The following is a 26,499-nucleotide window of genomic DNA, read 5'->3' as shown; positions in this document are numbered from 1 at the left end:
TTCCAGAGGAACCGCTCTCTCCGTAATTCCCTCGTCCGCTCCACACTCCCCACCAGCCCCACCATTCCCGGCACCTTTTCCTGCAACCGCAGGAAGTGCTACACCTGCCCCTACACCTCCCCCCTCACCTCCATCCCAGACCCCAAGAAAGTTTTCCACGTTAAACAGATGTTCACCTGCACATCTGCTAATGTAGTCTATTGTGTCCGCTGTTCCCAAAGTGGCCTCCTCTACATCGGGAAGACCAAGCGGAGGCTCAGAGACCGCTTTGTGCAGCACCTATGCTCAGTTTGCGACAAACAACACATCCCAGTCACGAACCACTTCAACTCCCCCTCCTACTCCCTGGATGACACGTCCATCTGGGCCTCCTCCAGAGTCACAACAATGCCACCCGAAAACTGGAGGAACAGCACCTCATATTCCGACTTTGAACGCTACAACCCAATGGTCTCAATGTGGACTTTACGAGCTTCAAAATCTCCCCACTCCTGACCTCATCCCAAAACCAGCCCTCCCTCTCATCCCCGCCTCCTTGACCTGTCCGTCTTCCCTCCCACCTACCCGCCCCTCCCTCCTCACTGACCAACCCCCATCCCAACTCCCTACCTACACTCACCTGTACTAGCTTCATCCCGCCTCCTTGACCTGTCCGTCTTCTCTCCATCTATCTGCTCCACTATCCACCTTCTTTCACCGCCTCCCACTCTCTCTATTTATTTCAGAGCCCCCTTTTCCTCCCCCATTTCTGAAGGATCCAGACCAGAAACGTCAGCTTTCCTGCTCCCTCTGCTGCTGCCTGGCCTGCTGTGTTCATCCAGCTCCACACTGTTATCTCAGACTCCAGCATTGGCAGTTCCTACTATCCCTTATGTATGAGACTGTGTGTGTGTATTCCTAGGATCCATTTTAGTATTTGGGACAGCATCTCTGGAATATTATTTCTGTTCTGAAATGGGAAATATTTAATGCTAGAAGAAATTTTACACTTCTACATTCTAGTAGACTGAGAAGTAATCTTTACACCAGAATTTTTTAAATGCTGCTGTAGTCAATTGTTCAATGTTCCAAATAATGAAACTGGATTTGCAATGAAATTGTCAAGCCTAGTCCTATTTCTGATGAGAGATCAACAGAAATCCAACATAAATGGAGAATAAATTCATTTGACGGATTTTAATCCTTAGGATAAGAAACTAGGCTAGCCACATTTTAAGAGGAATGCTGGGTGAGCAGTTTATTTACATGGCATCACTAGCAGACTTAGAGTGATTCCATGGATGCAGTCAGCTCCATAGGGGCCACTACCTATGTGACCCAGGCCGTGTTCTTCATTAATGTCATTAAAGAATGCTATGTAGGCAGTAGACTGCAGTGGTGACTGCCATTGGAAAATCCATGTAGTCTGTGTGGTGCTGCTGGAAGCACTAGTACACAAACATTCATCTCTTCCTGACAGACAAATGACCTTTCTTTTGAAGAAAGAAAACATCCACAAGTAATTGAAACGATATTTTTTAACATAATTGACACAGTGCAACTGTCTAAATTAACATACTTGTGAAAACAGCACTTATTTAGTTAAAACTGATCAGAGACAAAAATTTAGAAACTGGATCGCACAAAGCCTCCATTGAAAGCAACAACATTGGTGATTACTGTAGCTGCAGTGTGCCAAGAATTCTTAATAGCTTTGAGGTAATAAAGTTGCCCCGATGTGTAAGCACAAAGGTAATAGGAAGTAGTAGGAACTCCGTAGGCCAGATTAAAGAGGTTTGTGGATCACGCCTTAGATATCAGTACCTTTTAAATAGCATTAACTAATGTTTCATTTTGATGATTTGTTGGTACAAAAGACTTCAATAGATCTGGTTCAAGCTAGCATTAAAAATGAATACTATGTTAACAAAATTGACAACATGTCTAGTACAATTGGAACAAAGTGTTGCTTACTTAGCCTGACTTCCCATATATTATTCAGGACCATGGGCAGAGGTTTTCCATTTGCAGTTCTACCAAGAGACTTGTGGAGGCTGGATCAAAAAGTATTGATAGATTTTTGATGACTGTGTAAGTTAACGGCCATGCTGAGGTGGCATGAAAGAGGAGTTGAGGCCTGGGGCAGATTGACCATGATCTTGTTGAGTGGCAGAGCAGGCTTGAGGGAACTGAATAGCCTACTGATGCTTCTAATGTTCTAGTAACATTAGCACAATTGATGGGCATTCAGTTAGTCCAATTGAATAATGCACATTAGAGGATATTGTTGTGATATTCTTATTCTAATTGAACTGAACATCAGGAACCTTTCTCTGCACGTTATTAGTAAAAACAGAATTCAGGCACTAATCATTGATAACCATTTGGATATTCTGAGACATAATTGTGGTTACCAAATGTGCAAACAGTGAAATTCTTGAAACCTCTCCATAAAATAGCGGGGTTGTTGTGCAAAAGGCATTCACAATTTTAAACTTGCTGACTAGTAGAGATTGGCATCCTGAAGATTATCTGTATTTGCTGTTCTTCAAGTGGTTACAAAATCTGTGGTAACCAGGTAACGTGCAGAGGGGCCTGCAGCAAGCCTCAGTATCAGGTTTTTCTAAGCAACTCTCCATTTTCCACTTAGACTCAAGCTCTCAATCTTCTATTCCATAATTTAAGAAACTGACATGATTGTGCCTGTTCTCCATTTTTTTGAACATTCTCTCATCACTTCCCCCACCTCCACCCCTAAAGCCTTCTCTTTTTCATTTTGCTCTTTGTACAGAGGACCTATTCTCTCCCTTTCACACATTAATTTAAACCTTTTTAAATTTCTTTTCATTTTTTTCCATCACTAACAACCCCACTGTCTTTTGCACTGTCCTCTGCCTCTGTCAAAAGTATATCTTAGAATCCCTACAGTGTGGAAACAGGCCCTTTGGCCCAACAAGTCCACACTGACCCTTGGAGCATCCCATCCAGACCTATCCCCCTATAACCCATACACCCCTGGGCACTACGGGCAATTTAGCTTGGCCAATTCACCTAGCCTGCACATCTTTGGACTGTGGGAGGAAACCGGAGCACCCGGAGGAAAACCAAGCAGACACAGGGAGAACGTGCAAACTCCACACAGACAGTCGCCCGAGGCTGGAATCAAACTCGGGTCCCTGGCGCTGTGAGGCTGCAGTGCTAACTTTCCAAAACCTTTCAGTTCTGAAGAAGAACCCTGTTAGACACAGAATGTTCACCATTTCTCTCACCACAGATGCTATCAGACCTGCTGAATTTCTCCAGCTTTCTCATGGCTTATTTCAGATTTCCAGTATTTGCAGTATTTTTCCTTTATAACTTGCCATTCAATTGCATCCCAAGAAACTGGAGAGGAAACTGAGGTAGGAGGCTGGGAATGTCACATCCCACAATTTGCAGCCGACACTTGGTCTACATTTACTGTAGCTGCAGGCTTAATCCTTCCGGATAGACTCAAAGGGATCCATCCCTTGTTTCTATCTCACTAGCATGAATGCAGTAGTACTGTAACATTGAATTGCAAGTTGTTTGGACATACTGTAGAACATAATCCAGTAAAGATGGACTATGTTAGCTTAGTTATGCAAGAACATAACAAGGTACTGAAGATTCTTATTAGCTTTATGAATGATGAGCATAAAATATTATGGCTGAAAAGTCTAGATTTACACAGATTGCTTCTAAAGAGGGCAATAAGTGGAAGTAATACAGATTCTTCACTATTGATCAAGCAACTCAAGACTGAATGATGTACAATGTGGCCTTATTGCCCCCTTGGGTTAAGAGGCAATACTGGGTTTTTACATTTTATTTTCTAAATACATGATGTAAGCACAGCTGTGTTTTTATTATGGAATAAAGCTATAAATAATGCATTTCAAGAAATACCTGAACCACTGTCAATGTGCAAAATTGAATCTGTTCTTAATGTTCGCACTATTCAGAAAGCAGAATGAATTTCAGATTGATCTCAACATAACGACCATAGGAAGGAATTAAATTTACTATGAAATGCAAAAACTTCGCATTGTGGACGTGTAATTTGGAAATTCTACCACTAAACCATTTTAGATTTTATTTTCCGCACATGGAGCAAGCAATTTGGTTTTAAAACAGAGGGACTTAAAACCAACAATGTATTGTAGTTATTGTTCACTTCAAAACAGAAATACAGTGAATGCTGCCACCATTAACCTATACAGAGGAATTCCAAATAATCATATACCCCTTTTTTTGGGTTCACTGTAAGCATTTACTGTCTAATGAAGCAGTGGCAGGTGCAATAACATGATGCTGCACCAAAGCGGTAACAGAGTATTTAAAATTAAGTAATCAAAAATAGTCATGAAACTGTGTAGACTGTCATTGAAATTCAGGCACTTCCAGATTAAAGATATTCTACATACGCCACCGATAAAATCAAGTCTAGAAACTTTCTAATAAGACCACCTTTTAAGTAGCTTTGCAAAAATATTTTCAACAACATTGGGACCATCAAAACTTTATTTTTCCACTATAAACTATGCAAAATTTTTAATAAAATGCCTGTTCTGAAAAATAGTGCTAGCTGATGAGTAGAACTGCTAGCATACTGTCACAAAGCATAGAATGGAACAATGATTCTAGTTCCAGTAACCAACCTTAAACTGTTTCTCCAGCCTCATCTTCCCAGATATTCCTGGAATTAAAATGTTGTTGACATAACTATGTAGCTGAGCAGCCGGTACTTCTGTCTCCTTCCCATGTATTGCTTCCCGCAAGGCTTCATGGATGAAAATGTACTGTTCCTTAAAGACAAAGGACAGAACAAAACAACAATCAGACTGTTTATTTATGCTCCTATTGTCATGCATGCACAGTCTAACATTAATACATAAGAGGATCAAATGTCATTATTTATCCTTTGGAATTTTGATAAAAAGTTGTTGACATTATTCTGTTTCTCCCTCCACAAATGTTGCCTGGCCTGCTGAGTATTCCTAGTGTTTTCTAATTTCATTTCAGAGTTTCAACATCTGCCACACTTTCCTTTACTTTTTCATTATTATTTACCTGCAGTGGGAAAAGAGTAAAATGATGGAGCAGAAATTAATCTAGATCCATTTTATCTCATTTAATTTGATCCCTGGCTCCCATTGGCAGAGCTGGCACATGCTGCCAGTGTTGTTCATGTTATTCACAGACAGGTTTCCCGAGTGAAGACTTCAATTTCAGGTTGACTGGTTCAATTGGCAGCAACTTTCAAGTAAGCCCCCAAAGGGAGTCTTGAGGCTGGCTGTAGGGGAGGGGAGTGCAATTGCGACTCCAGTATGTTTCAAAATATCTTTCCACACTTTCATTTGGTTGTTAGTTTCTATAGATTCTGAGTGGGATAAACTCCACTGTCTGCATTACACATTGCAGACACATTTCTAAAAGTAGTCCTCAATAGCCATGAGGCATCATTTATATATTCAAGAACTCTCAGGCTTGTTTTACACAGCTTTCTTGAAATGTAGTAGTGAGATCAATGCTTTTGCAGATGAGGGCAGGCTATCCTGCAGCTTACCTGGTTTGTTTTGTGCCTATTATTTGGACCCTAAAACCTGCACAACGCATACAAATTTCTAATTCCATTTAGTTTCCGGTAACGAATGGAAAATATTTCTTTCAATTTCTCAAACTTTTTTCCGTTAATGAGCTTTCCACACCACACTCCAGCAGTACAACTGTCAACTCACCTTGAGCAACACCATGGGAGATATTATTTTCACTCAGGGCTTTGGTGCAGGCAGATGTTACTGCTAACGTCAGACTTGGTTACAGATTCATAAATGTCTCAATATATTTGTTGCTTATTGCCTAGGTATTTTTAACCTCCACACTGGAAGTTACAGGCATGTTCCAGTCTCCAAACTTCCTGGCCCATGCAGCAATTAAACTCTGAACAGACTCCGCCTAAGATTTACTTAAGATAATTAGAATTGTTGCCTTGAAGGGACATATCACCACCACAGAAAAATAACACATTAAGCTTAATATCATCCAGCACCCTGGTCATTACAGAACAGACTATCCAATGAATAAATAATCTAGCAATCCCAATGAAGGTCTAGCAGTGTATGGGAAGAATGTGTTGCATTTATTAGATTTTCTTACAGATTCAAAACAACTTATAAGTAAAATCATCAAGGATTTTGTCCTAGATTCTGTCCTGGAGACTGAAATGTATGAGCAATTTATTTACCTCTAAATCCATCTCAACAATTTAGAAAATTATAATGTGTGAAGGTAAAGTCATTATAGTCTTGCCAGACCATAGGCCTGCTCTCTCATTAGAGACACCATGCCTCAGATGAGGGGGGAGGGTGACTCTCCTTGAGTCCTTCATGTAATCTCCACCGATGAGGAAATTGAATCCATGCTGTTGGTATCCCTTTGCATTGCAAACCAGCCATCCAGCCAATTGAACTAACCAACCACTAAAATGCAGTGTAAATTAGACAAGGCATAAAATCTGAACCTACATGTGATAGTTAGTCCACAGAGTCACTTGGACAACTTCAGATAGACAGCTGAATTGAAACTTGATGAACTGAGAAATTAAGGACAATCGAAGTTTAATTTATTTCTTAAAGTCAAAAGAGATGGCAAACAAATTTGTTAACAAAATCCTCAAGGTGCTTGTATTCAAGTTTAATGGCTTGGCCTCCTTCTAGGATACTTCATATCGCTAGCACAATAATGCCTTTCTCACAGAAAAATGTTTCAGGATAACTCACAGAAGCATAAAGGGGATTATATCTATATTTTGGCTCAAATGTACGGTTGTCCCACTTTCTCCAGCTCATCATAGCTTTTAATCCCATATGTACTGTGACAGAAACACAGGAGCCAGGAGTATAGGAGGATGATTTATTTTTATCACTACCATTACAGTATATATAACTAATGTATTCCACCTATTCTGAGTTCTCGAATTAGGTTTGTGGAACTAGTAAAGCACCAGTATTCTTGTCAATATGCTTCATAAGTCAAATATAAATAATTTTTCTCACAACCCACACAAGAAGAGAATTTAGAATTCTGCTAAAAATATCAGTCAAATGTCAAGCTTTGAATCTAAACATGAGATCCATTTTCTGAACATTCCCTGGAGGTGCAAGCCACTTCTGTAAACTGTGTTAAATGTTACCTTGGTAACTCTGCTCCGTTTTAGCTTGGTATTGTCATAAATTCCATGCTATGTATAATTGGTATTTACCTCTGTCTGGACTAGGTAATTCCTCTGAGTCCTGATGTGTTTGAGAAAGCCAAGGACATTAACTGTGTTTTTATCTTTTATTTGTTTCAACATGCTATCAAGCACAATGTATGTTCCAGTTCTGCCAACACCAGCACTAGATAGGGAATAAAGAGAACAAGGATATGATACAGAGTGCAGCAAAAGCCATTTAAAAACTAAATCTATCTGCAAGATCAAATGATATTTTATGTTAATTAAATTACTATGCATGCTTGAAGAGATTTTTGTTAATTCCATGGAAACATTTGATTAAAAATGACTGTTCTCTTTATTCATTAATAATTGGCTCAATGCAAAATATTTAATTGGCCATGCAAGTGTAATTATTGACAAAAGCTATCTTCGTTTTGGAAGTATCACGTTTGGTCAGAATTGATTAACACTCACACAGCTTTGTGACCAAAGAACTTAATGGTTATTTCTGATATAACAAGGTGTAGAGTTGGATGAACACAGCAGGCCAAGCAGCATCAGAGGAGCAGGAAGGCTGACGTTTCAGGCCTAGACCCTTCTTCAGAAATGGGCTAATGGTTATTTCTTTTAGGATATGTGTGCTTCATTTTTCCCTCTACTCTTCCACTTTCTGTATGTCATTCTAGTGTTGTGAATGGATATCAATGTTATTCTTGAGCTGGTTTTGCATAACAAAGGACAACCCCTAAGTGATAATTGAGCTTCCAGTACTCCTGGACCTTACCTGCCCCACAACCCCATTTATGTGAAACTCTTACTTCCACAAAATTAGGTAGACAAAATCAGCAACTCACAAAAAGGAGGGCCTGAACCAATGTCGCATCATTCAATGACTCAGTATGTTCAGCAACTATTTGCACTGCCCCCCTTTCAATTTCTTTTGCTTTGTCTTTATTATTCACAATGGAATGGAGATCCTGCCAGTAGTGCAGTTGGGAAAATAAACGTGAAATGCACTAGACACTGAACTGATTTTGCCAAGGCAAAATCCTGCCAAAATGTCCACTCAACATCATTTGCGCAAGGCTGGATATAAAATCTCCCATGAAGTTGTGCACTCAGGTGACATTTTTGACTGTAATTGATTATTGATTCGAACATTGAGGTATCAAGATTACAGGATTAAATTAATTTCATACTGAAAACTTTATTCAAGAAATTGCTGCAACTGAAGAAACAGGCAATTGAGTGGTTTCAACTGTTTGTAGATCGTAAGTCTTATCAAACAAGGGAAGACCAACTGAGTGAATTTTAACAAAGTTAAAGTGAAGTTTAAGTGCTGTAAAGTATTTGTAGCATCAGCTTGACAAAAGGATCCAATTGAGGTTTTAAATGATTGCTGATGACTGCAGCTATATGTTATCAATGGTGGATTAACGCAACCATGGGTTGGGGGGGTGGGGGGGAGGCGGAGGGGGTGGGGCCCTCTTGTGATGCAGTGATAGTGACCGCACATCAGAACCAGGAGACCCAGGGTCAAGCCTTAACTGTTCTAGAGGTGTGTCATAACCTTTTTGACCAGGTTGATTAGAAAATATCTACAACCATGGATGTAGGGATCTTGCGATGTAAAGGCAGTGTCCCTACCTCTGAACCAGGATACCTGAGTCCATGTTCTACCTGCCCCAGGAGTATGTCATAGCACATCTGAGCAGATTGATTAAAAAAAAAATTCTTGAGCAGGTTGTTGTGTTTAGTGCTTTGGAGATTCAAGGGTCTTTTGTGACGCAGTGGTAACATTTCTACCTCTGGACCAGGAGGCCCAGGTTGAAGCCCCACATGCTTCAGAAGTGTTTCGGATCAAGACAATTAAAAAATATCTCAAATTCAGTTACTTTTGAGGACATTTGTGCTGCCATGGCTGTATCTGTATAGGTTTAGGTTCAAGTCCTACCTTCTCCAGAGGTGTGTATTAATATCTCTGAACAGATTGATTAGAAAACATCACAACCATGGATGCCAGTGGTCTCCCACATTTCTGGACACAATATGATGAACACCTTGATTGGTACAATTGGTAGGAATGCACCATGCCAATCAGTGGGCATGGCCACTTTTGAGAGAAGCATTGCTTCAACTGAACTGATGTTTGAACTCAACCTAAAAGGTTGTGGAAACTCAAGGGTAAATTGTTACAGGCATAATTCACTCAGATTTTAAATTCTATAATCCCTTGAATTACTTCATTCAATTCTGCCTGGATTGCATGATAAGTGTGCAGAAACCATGCAGAAATTCCTGCACATCATTGTCGCGACCTCTCTAAGATGATCCTGTAACATGAAAATTAATTTAATGCAATGAGCTAAATTAAATGTGTTGTCACATATACATAGGCATCCTTCAAATCTTTGAGGAGAAATTAATATTTCTAATTACCTGCAATGAACCACTACTGGTCCCATGTCTGGTATCTGAGCTGCAGATGACTTTCTCACGAAGGTGAGTACAGGAAGGGCATATTCTGGTACCCCCATATCAGGCCACTGTGTATAGTGATATTGGGTAACCATTCGCTCATTCTGACGTCCCTTCGGGTTTCCTTTTTGTCCCTGTAACCGCAGTTAATTTGCATCAGTGAATGTGTGAAATTTTATTTGGAGAGTGATTGGCAAACCTGAAGCTGTGTCAATGATTCATACAGTCATACATCACAACTAAACCCAACACCCACATGTAATACTTCTGCAACTGCAAAATGCAATGACAGCACCAAAAATGAGCGACAGGAATATTGGAACAACTTCATAAAAGTATAATAAATCCAATAAAATTAGAACAGAATTAACTAATAATGCTTACTTCGACTTTAAAGGGCTGGGAGCTTCATGTTAGAAAGAAGGGGTCACGCAGAAAATTCATTTATTTCTCAGATGACAATTCAAGATTGAGTAGTAATGAAATCAATGACATCTCTAATTTATGCTCTTTGTTGGAATTCTGTTAGCAGACAAAATTTAATATTCTTTGACTGAATTTTGTAATCTCCCTTATGCAGATCTCCCCAGATCATACAGTATTCTCTATCTGAGTGTGGAAGAGGCCTGCAGAGGAGACAAGCAACTAATCTGTGATTAGTCCTCGAAAAACATTCCAAGACTACTGGTGTGCATTCTTCTAGGAAGACATTAAACTAAGTCCTTAGCTACATGTTGAGGTGGAAGATCCTGTGATCTAAAAGAACAGTGAGTTCTGCAGATGTCCTTGCAAACATTTATTCCTTTATCAATGTCAGTAAGAATACTGGGCCAGATTTTCCATGGACCTTCAATCTTACATATATCGCCACTCTGATCCTTTCTTGCGAAAGGAGGGAGCTCCGCATGTCTGAGGAGATTCTGACCAGGATTCCCAAAGAAGTACAGAGCCACGCTTCCATTCTGATTGTTCAATGTGCAGAACTGTCAGGGGAAGGCAAACCATGCCCTTTATTACAGCAGTCAGCTGCCTTATTCAGTAATTTAAAAGTCCTGCCAGTCACTTTGACAGCTGCTGTCAACCCATAAGTCCATAAGGTAAGTTTGATGTTGGGGTGCTAGTTCGGTAAGGGTGTAGGGTGCCAGGTGGGTAAGGTGCCAAGTGGGTAGGGTGTCAATTGGGTGAGGATAGTCTGCTAGGTGGTGCCACTTAAGTAAGATACCAGGATGCCAGGTACAAAGGGAACCAGGTGGGTAAAGTGCCAACTGGGTATGGTGCCAGATGGGTAGGGAGTAGGCTGCTGGGATAGAATGCCAACTTGTAAGGAAGTAGGGTGCCAGGTACCAGGTAAAAGTGATGCAGTCTTGTATTGGGGAGGAGAAAGTGGGCATAAGGCGGGTCTAAAAGGGGGTTTGGGTCTAGTCCAGGTGGCATGTGGGTGGAGGGGATATTTGCTGTGGACTAGGAGAAGGGAAGAGCATGTCTGACTTTGGGGGAAAGGGGTAGCATGTCCAGGCATAAGAGGTGATGGGGAAAAGTGTTTAGGGAAGGAATCAGGTCAGGTAAAGAGCAGGAGAAGGTCGGGGGTTGGGGGGGGGGGGGGGGGGGGGGGGGGCAGCGGGTAGGTGGTAGGGAAATGTGTGTGTCCTGTGGCAGGGAACAGGGGCGAGATCAGGTGGGGAGGGATAGGAGTCAGGTTTGATGGTGAAAGAGTTGGGGTGGAAGGTCAGGCCAGGGGCAAGGCAGGGGTGGTGGTCATGTGCAGAACAAGGGAATGGTGAGGGGTTGTGTCCAGAGGCAGGGGAAATGGTTCTCAGATCAGGATCTGGATGGTGTAAGTGGTCTGGGGTGCTGTAGTTGGGGCTGTTTAAAGTCAGTATGGGATCAGTTGAATAGTCACTCAGGAATTCAACTGTATATTTAATGATCTAATGTTTGAGTGATTATTAACTTAATTCATCCAAACCCTCCACACTCTCCAATTTAAATGGAGACTCTTGGAGGATTCCAGTCAGAGAGGAATTGCCCAGCAGAAAATTCAATTTTGCAGGCAATTCCTTCAGAGACTGCAGTGATGGGGATTCTGTATTTGTAACTCCCATCGATGAAGGGATAATGACAGTCAAGCCATCGGAAAACCTGGGCCCATTGTTCTTTCATTACTGTTTGTGGGATTTTGATGTATACAAATTCACTACTGCATTTTCCTATGTTACAACTGAGACCAAATTTCAAACAGAGATTAAACAAAAAAGCCAAAAAGTCAGAAACAAAAACAGTAATTGCTGGAAAAACTCAGCAGGTCTTGGCGATTCTGCTTTTGCTCCACAGTGCTGCCAGATCTGCTGAGTTTTTCCAGCAATTGCTGTTTATGTTTCAGAGACTGTTGACATCCTAAGAACGTGAAAAACACTTTATAAATAAAAGTTAGCTCTTCCTTCATTTTGTTTTCAATTGTGCCAAGCCTTGGATTTCTACCTTTTTAACTTTTGTGTTCCTAATGATGAAGCAGCGTACAGTGCAACATGCCCGTACTTTTGTGCTCTTCAAGGTGACAATAATGTTGCCATACTCTTCATTGTTCTCACTTGGCCAGTATTGATCACATTTTCGCTGAAACACACAAAACAAGGAAATTTAATTCCGTTCAGACAATGCCACAACAGAATGTTAAAATGACAATGTAACCTATGTCAGCCCTGGCTCAGTTGTTGGCACACTCGCCTCTGAGTGAGAATGTAGTGGGTCTAAGTCCTACTCTAGGGTTTGAACACATAAATCAACAGTGACAGTGCAGTATTGAGGGAGTGTAGCACTAACGGAAGTACTATCTTCACAAGAAGTGAAAAGCAGTGAGTAGTGATTGAAGCCTGGTGGATCTCATATACTATGAGTTCCCTGATTGGGGTCGTTAACCCTGGGCCAATCAGGAAGCCTTGGCTGACCAATATAAACAGGAATAGGCCCTCTTGTAGTGAAATGGTTCAAGTCCCACCTGCTCCAGAGGTGTGAAATAACATCTCTGAACAGGTTGATTAGAAAAATAGGTTAATTTAAAATATATATATATAAACAGAGGTTTTAGAATATGCTTAGTCCAGGGGACTGACTCCGAGCTGGCTGGCCAAGCCAGTGTACTGTGCACATTTAAATAAAGGATGACTTGGTGACGAGATACCAGCCTCTGTGCAGTTATTTCACTGTGTGACTGCTTTTCCTCTCAGTTGGATGTAAACGATCCCACAGCACTATTTTGAAGAAGAGTAGAGGATTGATTCTTGGTGTCCTAGCTTATCTTTCAATCACAAAAAACTTATTGGGACATTATCACAGTGTTGTTTGTGGGACATTCACTATGTGCAAGTCAGCTAGTGTTTCTCACATTGCACTAGTGGCTACACTTTAAAAGTACTTTATTATCTATTATGTTCTTTGAGATCTCCTGCGATTATGAAAGGTGCTACATAAACGTTGTGGAAGGTAAGAATCTTGCAACACCCATTACTGAATTGGTTTGATATTTTCCTCCTCAAAGTTGAATTGTTCTGATAATGTTCATACAATAGATAAATAAATAATGATAAATCAACATTTATTTTAGTCAACAGTCTGAAAATCTACAAATTAAAAAGCTTACTTACTCGTCCTTTCTCCACTAAATTTGTAATCATAACAATGATTCCTGTGTTCTGTTCCCAGATCATTCTCCAAAAATCTTCAAATGTAGGCTTAAGAGGTCCCTGTGTAGCTATGTAGGCTTTTGACTTGTTGTAACCCTGTTTATGGAAGGAAACAACATTAAAAAATGTTGACATTCAGCCCAAAAATTAAAGAGTGAAACTAAAGTTCGTGGTAGTCTCTTTCAGGGTATGAAGGCTTTGAAATGCTGGTGGTTTTAAACTCGCTCTTATTCAGTCAGCAAATTCTGAGCCATCATTTAACTATTTATGCTATTTCCCTGTACCATTTGAAGATTAAATGATTCAGATGTACATAGTCCACATCCATATAATTGCCAGAAATTTTTAACTTCAAATTTTTTATCTGTAAGATTCTGTTTTTATAAATTATATAGTTTTATCTTATGTTTGTGCGTAAGGTCATGTAACTTGTAACCCATAGTTAATTTCAAACAATCTAAGGCCAATGACAACAATCAGATCAAAACTCTTCCTGGTTCAACGTGCCTTTGACTCCAATTAAAAGGTGTTCACATAAGGGCATTTTTTTTTTTAATTTCAGAAAACCAGCTGCCATTTTGACTCCCATGAATAAAGTTATAAGATTAGTGAAAATATGACAGCATTTTTGTGCAACCACCAGAAACTGGATGGAAGACGTACTAGCTAGTTTTACTTAGGCCTATTACATGAAATAAAGGATAAGAGAATGAATGAGAGAAAGAAGAAGATAAGTGATAGCCAATTTTCGGTAAAATTCAACCTAAGTGTCAATATTGTGGAGCTTCATGGAGGATTCTTTTCTCTGTGAAAGGGGTCATTGAGCTCTTTTGGCTGGAGGGCTGGTTTGCAATGCAGAGTGATGCCAACAGTGAGGGTTCAATTCCTGCAATGACTGAGGTTACTATGAAGGACTCTCCTTCTCAACTTATCCCCTTGTCTGAGGTTTGATGATTCTCAGGTTGAAACACCACCATTTGTCTCTCTAATGAGAGAGCAGCTGTATGGTGTGGTAAGACTAAGGTCTATTCACTTTTACTTTATGTTATCTCTCTGTGAGCTCTGGCGAGTTATCTCACACAATGTCCACTGCTCACCTCATTATGAATGCATTACACCTCTACGGTACTGTGCCCATGTTGAGTGCTCATCAATGGTAGAAGTACTCAACACTGCATGAACCTTCTTGGATTTCTGTCACTGGCACTCCATTTAAAGTCCAGCTGTGCCAATCTCTGCCAGCCATAAAAACTCTTTACATTCATGTAGCAGGAGGGCACGTAGATGGCACAGGTGACACTTCATTGGAAATAGAATCTCGACTCATAATTGTATTGCTAATTTACATAATCACTTGTTTGATTAACCTCAATGGAACTGCAGCTGCAAGAACAAAGCTACATAGTGCCATACCATCTTAGGACTCTGTCTAAGGGTGTGCCACTACTTCCCTAACATTCAGCGTAGTGTAACATCTTGTCATTTTTCATTGTGGGAGCATCACCTACTGGTAAGCCTTCAAACAGCTGAATATATTAACTTTTATTGATAAACAAGATATGTAAAGAAAAAGTCTGAAACAAAAACAGAAAAAGATGGAGAAACTCAGCAGGTCTTGCAGCATCAATACAGATGAAAAGAAAAGCTGCATTTCTTACAGGGATGGCTTATCTTTTGAGTAACAATGAATTTGCAGTTCATGATTGATCACTAAACCAAGGTCACATCTATTGGAACTGGGTTCTGTCAAGTCGTGTCTGGCAATTTGAATCTGACATTGCACTGCTCTAACATACTGAACATGATGTATCTCCTCCTTAATGCCTTCATCTTCCTCCTCAGAAGGCTACAGCCACTATACAAGCTCTTCAGCATCCATCCATACCATCATTGCCTGTGCCAGTTGTATAGACCACAGCATACAACAATTATCAAAGAAACATACAATCCCTCCAGTACAGTACTCAACTCGGATTGTTCTGCAAGGACCCCTGCTGATACTGATCCAACCATCAGAACTTGATCTTCAGGAAACCTACTGTCTGCTCCATGACTATCCAAGTGGAAGAATGGGCATGGAATGAAAGAACATATTATATCTGGCCTCAGTCAGGGATTGCGTAATGGAGTCATCAGCTTTGGTTGTAGAAGGTAACTGTTATCTTCCAGTAACCATCCTTGTAAGGCATCTAGCCCTTGAAATAAAGTAGTCACATTAGAAATCTCAAGGATTTAGGCAACATAACTTCCACAGTACCTGGTGCAAACTTTTAAGATGTGGTAGTGATGATCATGGACAACTTGTACATTTATGGGACAGAACCATACTGATGAAGTCAACCACATTATGATGTGTGTTATGGACAAGATCAAACCCCCTCAAAACATGTCAAACAGACAGCCTAGACCCCAACTTTTTCTTGTTTTAAAGGCAAGTGCCAGATGTTGCATTCCAGATGTAATTTGATATGTCAAACTACCAGGCTTGAAGCAAACCACAATTTATTCATATACTATAGTTAAAATACAAACAAAAGAAAAGATTGGAATAATGTAACTCTTTTGGAAAACTTTACAGAATGATAGTTTATCTAACTACTAAACACCAACTGTTCCAATATAGTAACATCCCATAAACATACCCATGGCAAAGGCAATACAGTAAAATTGATTGTCTCACATGCAATTCTAGCAGCAGGAAGAGAATCTCAGCTTCTATCTGTAACAGAGAGAGGTAGGGTACTTCCACATCCAGCATCAAGACCCAGTGATTACTGAAAGCTAAACTAAAAGTCCTGGTTCTGTGGGTGTTTGACCCACTCATTCAGGCTGCTTCTGTTGTTCCTACTTTAAAACAAAAACCCAAAGCCTTGTAAGCTGTTTACTTTACTGGCTTGAAGCACGCCACTTGGTATCTCTGTCTCAATCTGTCTTCATAAAAAAGCCCAGGACAAAATATACCTCTTAAAGCCACTATATCATCACACATGGCACTCTTCTGCAGAGTCTATAGCGCCCTCCATTTGGGGAAGCCAGCTGCATTGCCAAAGCCTACTGCTGGGTAATAGCACTGACTTTGTCAATGGGGCACAAGGTAAAGTGGTATGACCTTCACAAATTGCATCAACAACAACCTCAATACATTAGTAAGAGCAAATTACTGAAGATGCTGGAATCTGCACTGAAAACAAAAACTGCTGGAGATCACAGTGGGTCAGGCAGCAACCTTGATACATTTATGGGTTGACCATTGTGAGATCCCACATATGTCCCAGTAGATCCTTAGAAGCAGCCAGTCACAGAAAAAAATTGGTGCAGCTGCACCTCGACAACTACTGGAATAGAAATAGTCACTGACCCCTTCAGGTCACAAGTCCTGCTTCAAAGATGCCACAGTTCTGTGATGGTGTCCCAGGACCGTGGTGAAAATGTGTCTCATTCATCTGGAGGAAATGACATTGAGGAAAATAGACTCTCAGCCTACTGTACCTCCTCTGCATCGGGAGGGGTACTTCACTTGTGGCTTCTTCATGTGGGGGCTGTTCAGCAGCTGCTAGAGATTGCTGCTAGCCCTGGACTTTCTGATCCACCCGTTCCTCCTCCATTTCTCTGCTCCTTTGCAGCATTGCAGCAACTGCGATGATTGGAGACGATGAGAAACTGAACACGAGCTTAGTAATTTGAGCAGTCAGCATTCACAGATAATGGTGTAGCACAGTCCTCCATACAGTGGTACATGAAGGATTCCAATAAAGAAAACCATGGGGAAGCCTGTACGTGGACCACTGACAGAATTGACATTCTTCCGATGTATGCAGTGCAATCCATTTTATGCAAACACATGAGGAGATTGTCACTATGGTACAATTGCTGTTCCCCTCAACTGCCCCCATCACCCAAGAAAGGCAGCGCTGTGTATAAGACGATGCTGTCAAAAACATACCGTTCAATAGGAAATCAGCTTCTAGCTCCTGTACAGTATATAAGACAGTGGATTGACTTTGTTGATTAAACCCTGCAGGTGATACTTTGAAGGTTGTCTGTGATTTCCTCTACTTCGCAGAGATGACTATGATCAACTTATGATGGTGAAATGACACGGTCACAACTTATCGTCAAAATGCATATTCCATGCAGTTGGTCACTGTACAGTTCTCTATGATTACAAATATCTTTAACCTGTACTTTGTAAGTACATTATTAATACAATTGCCCTCTCCTCATGTCACTGAATAATAGAACTGCATCTTCAGACAGAATGAAAAAAACTTACTCTGCCCAATCCATGTATTATGGCAGCCATTTTTCATTTACATTGTGCATTTTCAATTCAGATAAGGATGGAAGGCAATGCATGTCACGTTTTGCTGAGAGTTGCAGGCTTATCCTGTCAATCTAGGTAACCCCAAAATCTCTCACTCCTTGTTGACCAGATTAGTTCCACACGTTCCCAAACAACTTCTTTCATTTAAATCTTCATTTCCAAACATTATCTCTGAGCCTTGAGCCTACAGCTCAGTCATGCCGACCACTGTGACATATTGGCCTGTTCACAACCAGGGTGGTGATGACCATTGATGATCCCTTCATCCTGCAGTAGCCCATGTTGTCTAATGCACTATCATCTCCTATCATGACATTTTGAGTTTCTGCTCCCTCTATTACACTTATGGTTCCCTCCACACCCAGCAGGAGCTGCCTCCAAACCCCACATTTGACTTCTCCAAATTGCTCATGACAGCAGGGCCACTGACTATCCCCAGGACTGACTTTGGTGGACCCCCTGACCAACTTGGAGCCTTACTGATGACTGTCCAGGTCTCTGTGCAATTCACTGACTGATTTACAGTTCAGTGCAGACTGACTGCACTGGACCACTGAATAATGACCATAGCCCACTCCCTGGAGTGCAATGATACGATCCCGTAGCCCAGGCCACCCCAAGCAGCCAAATGGTCATGTCTAAGCCCTAGACTGAGATTAAACACTGCCTTTGTCTAACTGTTGTGGGACATCCTGACTTAAGAAGTTCCCCTTGACTTGCCTGAGCAGTCCTCCCCTTAGATTTGGGACATGGCTATTTGGTTGAAGTATATTCAGTATGTTTGCTGGTATATGCTGTAGATGTGACATTGATACTGCATGGTGTAAACATGTCCACCCCCTTGACTGATTACTGCTGGCAAACATGACTAACTACCTGGTATTATATCTGCATTTAAAGGCATGGCAAGACACAGGTACTGTGAGCCTGTAAGTTCTGAATGAGGCACAAAATGCAAAAAGGCAAAGCAGAGATGCTGTGAGCATCCAAATAGGCGAGAAGTGTGTGTGTGCACCGAGGAAGCAGCAAAGACCCTGAGGTGCACCCTGCTCTGATGGATGAGACAAGCTCCTATCCCATCATGCAAAGCAGCCTGGCAACAGCATTAGAACGAAAGGCGTTGGTGCACTCCAGATTGCAGTACTGAATAGAATTTTACTTTAAAATTCAGAGGTGTGCCACAGTGATGTGGTGAGGTTGTTGTATGTCTAATGGTGGATGCTGGAGGAGTCAGATGATTGCTGCCCATGGTGTGTGCCAGAGATGTTAGGGACTGCTGGCCGAGATAGAGGCCGGGGGAAGCAAGCTGCCAGTGGAACTACGACAAACCTGGCCAGACTTTTGTGTCAGGAATTATTATCATCTAGTATTTCTTTGCCACACAGGAGAATAGGAAATAGCATAGAAATGAGGCAAGAATAGATAATAATGAGATGTTAACACATGCAAATAGGCCTCTTGCTGCTCACTAGTGAGATTCATGTCTTGCTGTTCAAACCTTGGGTGGAAAATTCAACATTTTCTTTCTCCATGTTGGGAACCTAATTTTCCCAATCTCACCATATTTTCCCAACTGACTTGCCATTGCCCAAGTTGTTCAGGGGCTGGAAAACTTCAGCTCATTGGTTTAATTGTCTTTGCCTTAGCTGGACTTAAACCTAGAACTTAGAAATGAAACAACATTTGCAAGCAATGTTCAAATCTATGATTGATTCAGTTTCTAATTTAACACTGGAATTCTTTGAATTGAATGATCATGACAAATGAGAGAAATATAACAAAATATAAAAGAATGACTTACATCAACATAATTGGCATTGATGTAGTCACTATGCTTTGAATCTTTTCCTGGTATTGGTCTTAATTTAACTCTGCTGTGATCATCTGGAGAAGGAGAAATATTAATCCACAAGAATAAGTCACATTGATCTTCATAGATATTTCAAATATTACTTTCCAAATTTTAAGCTATCATGAATATTCAACAAATAAACCAGTACACTGTAAAAAAAGAGAGAGATGGTTAGCTCAGTTGGCTAGTATGTGGTTTACAATGATGCCAAAAAGTGTGGGTTTAATGCCCATTCCAGCTGAAGTGGAATTGGGACCTATCTATTTGTCCTAGCTCTGAGAGTGGAAGCCAACAGCAAACCACTGACATAAAAAAATGCAAGAAAATGGCTCACAAGGAAGCATTGGCAAACAATCAGTCAAGAAGACCTGACTTTGGGCAGAGCTCTCATGAATGAATGAATAAACACTAACCAAGGACTAACACCAACCTATTTTGTAACAGTTGCTATTTAGGACTCAATAAGCATTTTCAGAAATATTTTTAATTAATATAAAATCTTAACTGAACACCCTATACTTTCTATAGATATTGTATTTCAAACCACCCAATGTGAGGAAATTTCTGGACAAAATTTTTGAAAGATTGACTTAAGCATGAATATATTAGAATCCTGCATAGTCTTACAAGCTACAATGTTGATGTATCGGTTCTTGTGCTTGTTATCTGGATGGTTGGAATGTTCTGATGTGATGTTCATATCAGCTGTACAGCGTTGCACTTCCTATAAGTAGAAAAAGCAAAAGGAAAACTTTATTGATTTTCTATTTCAAAACATATTATTGCATTCAATAGTTCATGTATGGTACAAAGATTATTGTATACAAAACTTGGTTTTGAAAAATACATAATTCAGGCTTTTTAAAGACATTATCTCAAAAATTCGCTGGTTATTTAATTATGGTTCAAATGGAAATTAAATCCCTACAAAGACTCAAAAATTTACGCAGTCAATAGTTCAGCCATACAGACTAGAAAATTGCTGCTTGGATATCAGACTTGCACTGTCTGCTCCTCACATCTTAGACAGCAATTGAAATATTGCAATTAGCCTCAGTATCCTTGGATTTGGGAAACAGAAATAGCTTAGCTTCTACTCATGATTGTTATCCAAATCTGTTGGAAGTCTCTTTTGTTGCAGTTACAAAACCCCTTTGAAAAGCATATTCCTTTGGTGGGGCACTGGAGGATATTGTACATAAGCAAGAGGTAGCTCTTTTACAAGTGACAGGGATTGAAAAAATGGGACAAAATGAAATGTGCATTTCTTTCTCTGCAATGATAAAAATGATCAAAAAGATTGTAGATAGTAGTTGCATTTATATAAATTTAAACCGTTGTGTGTGTTCCAATTCCAAAGAATTTAGTAGTTACTTATAAAAGTAATGGGGTAGATTTTCATCTGTACTGCTAGGTATTAAACACCTTAGGAGCACAGAACAGAAAATTTAAAGTGAAATATCACATGAAGATCACATACCCCAAACTTATTATTCTTCCAATCATATGACTGAAGGAACATTTAATAGGGGTTGCTTTTCCATCCAGACTTTTCTTTCTATGCTGTGCTCAGGCAATGCTTAGTTTGTGTGAATATATCTGTATACTTGTGTGCTTAAATGCTTTTTTTAATCCTTTTTATATGATTCAGTTCAAAATATTATTTAGGAAATTATGTGTGCAATCTTGAATGGTCAAACTTAAATTCGATTTGGCTTTGTTTTTGCAATATAACTAAACCTTTAACTTCATGGGAAGAATTTGTGGGAACAATCCAATGAGAAAAGTAGAGTTGAGATAAAAGATCTGCCATGATTTTGTTGTATAGTACAGGCTCTTAGACCAAATGGCTTACTCCTGCTCTAGTTCTTATGTTCATCAAGTATTGACTAATGACAAGAAGCTAAAGAAGTTCCTTTGCTCAAGTTCATTAAAATGTCAATAAAACATTTTCAGGTTAATTAGATATAGTGCGAAAGGATAAATCATTTATAAATACATGGCCAATGTCTAGACAGTTCCCACAGTAGCAATTTACAATAAAGAAATCCTAGGGAATCGGGATAACTATTTACTCATTCACTCATCATAGTTTACAGCTGATTGGGCAATGTGCTCACTACAAAATGCCCATTTTTCAAAGAAGACAGGGTCTGATGATGGGAAAGACAGAAAATTTAAAAAAAAACCAAAATATTATTTAGTCAACAGTTAGTGCTAATATTCAGGAAACAGCATAATAAATTACTCCACGCGCAATGGATTGAAATAATCAATACCAAACAATGTAAAAGGTATGCAATTACTTTATATTTAGTTCTGATAATAGATTAGTGAAATTCAAGACATGCAAAACTCATTTGTCAAGTTTTTCTTTGCTTGAATAAAAGCTTCCTGACAACTGGAGCAGATGGGAGTGATCTGTTAGAATTGTATGCTTTGGGTAGTATTAATCTCAGAACAGGTAGGTTTTTCTCCAGATTCTTTCCTCAGTTCCCTTTCCTTCATTAAAGGTGCTGTTTCACGCTGGTGTGCAGTTCTAGCAGCCTTCTGGTATTTCAGACAGATGACAATATGAGAGTCTCAACACTGCTACTTTATCAGCTTGTTCAACTGCAGCAAGCATCACAGTGGAGCCCACTCCTCACCTGACTTCAACATATTTAGACTTTCCAGCAGGATTCACTGGCCAACCATGAGGGGTGGAAAAGCCAGATTTTTTTTATCTTTTGGGTACTAGACGCTATTGTCAATTGTGGATTCTGATAGTGACAGACATACTGTCATTTTTGCTTTGGGTATCACGTGCATCGGACCCAACCCTCTCTCAAAAGCCACTGATTCATTACTATCAACGGTTACAAGACAGTTATTAGAAAAAGGAGGAAACCCTCCCTAATTCAGAGCATTGAGTTCAACTGTGGCATCTCTACCATTAAGTTAGTACAGGTTAGTAATCCCAATGGGATTCTTGATCTTGATCTGTACAGTTCAGCTGATCAATTATTTAACCAACTGACCCATTAAAGGAATTCAGTTTACCTATCTTTTTTAACAGAGTCGCTACTTTATATCGTTACAAATCTGGTTTGCTGCAAAAATAAAATACTACATTTAAAAATCAGTAATTTGCATCTTTTATTGCTTTAGCTCATCAGTATTATTTTACATTATATTTAAGGTATACATATAATTACCTAGAACTATTGCCTGGCCATAGGGTTCTTAAACTGTTTCCTGTGTACAGGATATATTCAAAATGATGGAACTCTTTGATATTGTAATAGTGAAAAATGTAATATCCAATTAAACCTTTAATGGTTTTGTGAAAAAATATCACCATTGCATATTATAACACTTTGAGAATAATGGACAGGGGAGTACAAGAAGGAGTAGTGCAGCAATTAAAATGAATAACTATGAAAGGAGTGATAGTGCAAAACCTGGTAGAATTTGAAGTACAACAGGCAGTGCATCCTGCGTCATCCATCCTAGAATGCTGAGAGCAGACAGCACAGAAAAAAATCAGAAAATTCTGGCCACAATCTTTTAAATTTAAATTTAAATTTGAAAGTAGTGCCAGAGAACTGGAAGCTTGTCACTTTAGCATCTCTGATCAAAACTAGAAATACAAATAAACAGATAAACATAGACCAGACAGTCGAATATCAGAAATGGGTAAGCATTGCAAGTACATGATTAAGATAAAAATAATGCTCACCTAGAAAGACATGTGATCAGATTTCTTTGAAACAATTTTGAGCAAAAATGAGACCAAGTGAACCTTGCAACATGGATTGATAAGCTTGAGACACTGGGAAAAAGGCTTTATATCTGATTTGTGTAATATAATAAGTGCTATGCTTGCTCCAAGGATCTTTGCTGCAACCTCAGTTCTTTACAAACATATCAACAACTTTAAGGGGACTAAAGAGTTGGTTACATAAGTTTGAAGATGACACAAAGTTAGGCAGCACAATAAAATGTGTATATATAAACAGAAAATCAAAAATAGACAGTCCAATTCAATGAAGGGGCAGAAATATGGTGGGTAAAAATTAATTTTGTGGAGTTCGAGATTATCCACATAGGATCAAATCAGAGAAATTTCTTATTGCTGAAGGAGGTGTAATGGAGCAAAGGAATTTGAATGTCTATGTATATCGATCACCAAAAGCTAGTGCACAACCACAACAAGTTATCAAAAAGATCAATGAAATGTTAGTAATTATCTCAAGTTGTTTGGAACTCTGAATTGAGGATAATATGTTTCCATTGTACAGAGCCTTGATGGATTCACATTTGGAGTACTTGGGCACTAAACTTCAGGAAAGGTTTATTGGCCTGGGGTCCTCACAACACAGGTTATTTAGAATCGTAGATTCCCTACAGTGTGGAAACAGGCCCCTTGGCCCAACAAGTCCACACCGACTCTCAGAGCATCCCACCCAGACCCATCTGCCTGTAACCCACCTAATCTACACATCCGTGAACACTATGGGCAATTCAACATGGCCAATCCACCTAGCCTGCACATCTTTGGACTACGGGAGGAAACTGGAGCACCTGGAGGAAACCCACGCAAACATGGGGAGAATGTGCAAACTCCACACAGTTGCCGAGAGTGATAGTAGACTGTAAAAAAAGTCAAGTTGCATAAATGGTTTTAATTTCATTGAGTTTAGAAGAGGTGTTTAATACGATAGAAGAATTTGATTGGATAGATAAAAAGAAACTGTTTAGTCCTGGTATGAAAATCGAAAACAGGACATTATCTTAAGAATTACAGTAGGCCATCTTATCAAAAAAAAACACTGAAAGCACTTTTACTCAGTGAAATCTGCAAGTCTCTCCTCCAAAAGAATGTGGATAATTGGTCAATTTAAATTTTCAAGACTGATTTAAGAGGTTAGAAAGAGAATCTCAGGACACAATGAGCTTGCAGGGACCATTAGTGTGACAGGGACAAAACTGAGAGGAAAAAGGAAAAATTAATGGTTATTGGCATGGAGAAATATTGGACTGGTGGAGGTTTGGTGGAAGGGATAAGAGGAGCAGAGATACCTGAATGGGTGGCCAGCATATTAAAGAAGTCCATGAATTCCTCACATTTCTTATTGCAACAAGAGTGGATGAACAGAGGACAAGGATTCAAGAAGATGGTTCATAGTGAAGAAGAAAAGCCAGGGGTCACCAGACCCGAAATGTTAGGTCTGATTTTTTCTTCACAGATGCTGCCAGACCTGCTGAGCTTTTCCAGCGACTTTTGTTTTTGTTCCAGGGATTATCTTGATATGATTGCATGTTTCAATAAACCATCAAATTTTCATCCTCATATTTCAGATAATGATGAGGAATTTGAAAATGGCTCCTCAGACAACACCAGACATTGCAGAATCAAATGTTAACAGGGTTACAGGTGGATGTGTCAAATGACAGAATACTAAGTGTTGCTAAGAGTCTTAATAAATTTGTTATGCTTGATATGTTATGTTCACATCACTATCATAACAAGAGCTGCATAAGAATCCAAGCATTGCCCTGGCAGTAAAGTCTTGTTCTTCATGGTCTCAGGAAAAGCAAGACCTCTATAATATGATCATAATATGCTGATTGATGTTCTGTCAGCTCTAGTTGAACAGGAAATGCCACTGTGTGCTTCAGAAGTGGATCCCTTCACGAATTGCTTCCTTTCTCAGTTAAAGGAGCATCACACTGCATTGTTTAAGGGAAGAAGTAGGCATGGCAAGATGCAGTATTTTTAAATGGCTTAAAAGGACAAATCAAGAGAATGCTTCTGGTTATAAGTTATTACTTGTGTCATTAGTATTGTAAAAGCTATCCACTTAACTCTCATGTTTTATGCAATCTGTAAAAGTCACGCATCATGTTAAACATAACTAACTGATTAGTGATCCTTTCCTGGAATGGAGCATTTCATTACATTTGGCATTCAAATTTCTTCTGTGGAGTTGCTTAGTGACTGTGTGTTACTATATTGACATAAACAAACATAATATGACAAGCATAGAAAGAAGCAATTTAACAGATAGTTAGATAATCCAACAACAGTTCAATTGCATGCAAATCTACACTCAGTTAATACCATGCTGAAAAGGTTACCTTTAAACATGCCCCAATTTCAATGGCCCAATTCTGTTGTAAAAATAAGTGCCGCCCACAATTATTAAAGAGTAAATCATACAGCAACTTCTGGCGATTGCACATATGCACTTGTATTTGGAAATTAAGAAGTTGCTGTCCAAGTTTTCCTTTTCCTCCACAAGCTCTGCTATACTTGTATTTTGTCAAGAGATTCAGCAATGAAACACATGGAGCAGCATAAAGTTGGTGTACTTACATGATATATGCCCACTAGACATACCAAGGAAAGTTGGGGCCTGTCCATTCAGTATAGATAAACTTTTAATAGTGCAACAAATCTTAATTATTGAGACACTGAAAATGAACAACTTCAAGTAAGAAGCCTCAATTATTGTTGGACATTTAAAAAACCAAAAACATGGAAATAATTTGATTCTGACCTTAGCTTGTCTATTTTTCTACTTCATACACTTTATTTCAGGGGAGGAAACACATTCTACAAGATGTAACCTTCAAAGTTATTTTGTGGGAAAAATCTGCAGAAGCACCTTACAATAAGTAATTTAGTGCTGACCCCTCTATATATTTATGGGAAAATATAATGCAGAGAATGCATGTTATAAACTGATGAATTGATTAGTAAGAAACTTAATTGCATTTTGAGTTGATGATTTAATGAGATGATAATTGAGATTAATTATCTCATTCAAAACACCCTCTTGAGCTGATTCTGTTTTTGGAAGTTAAAAAATATATTGTACACTATTACGAAAAATATAACCCTGAGTAGTAGCAACTAAATTACTTGTAGGTGAAAATGCGTTATTTAAATCAATCATGGGGT

At 39.4% G+C, this 26,499-nt stretch overlaps 1 protein-coding gene across 1 annotated transcript in view; it reads right to left on the bottom strand.

Moving 5' to 3' along the window:
- LOC109912514 (receptor-type tyrosine-protein phosphatase gamma-like) overlaps nt 1-26,499 on the bottom strand; it is a 767,972-nt gene that overhangs the window by 28,341 nt on the left and 713,132 nt on the right. The window contains exons 16-22 of the mRNA XM_048606500.1: nt 20,178-20,274; nt 19,500-19,582; nt 13,336-13,470; nt 12,173-12,307; nt 9,656-9,828; nt 7,262-7,397; nt 4,659-4,805 (exon numbers count right to left, since the gene is read on the bottom strand). Of these exons, the coding sequence (XP_048462457.1) occupies nt 4,659-4,805; nt 7,262-7,397; nt 9,656-9,828; nt 12,173-12,307; nt 13,336-13,470; nt 19,500-19,582; nt 20,178-20,274 (906 nt within the window). The remainder of the gene's footprint in view (nt 1-4,658; nt 4,806-7,261; nt 7,398-9,655; nt 9,829-12,172; nt 12,308-13,335; nt 13,471-19,499; nt 19,583-20,177; nt 20,275-26,499) is intronic.

The sequence above is a fragment of the Rhincodon typus genome, chromosome 16, assembly GCF_021869965.1.
Source record: "Rhincodon typus isolate 14 chromosome 16, sRhiTyp1.1, whole genome shotgun sequence".
NCBI lineage: Eukaryota > Metazoa > Chordata > Chondrichthyes > Orectolobiformes > Rhincodontidae > Rhincodon > Rhincodon typus.
Note: the sequence above shows the minus strand (reverse complement) of the source record. Positions and strands in the feature narration are given on the sequence as shown.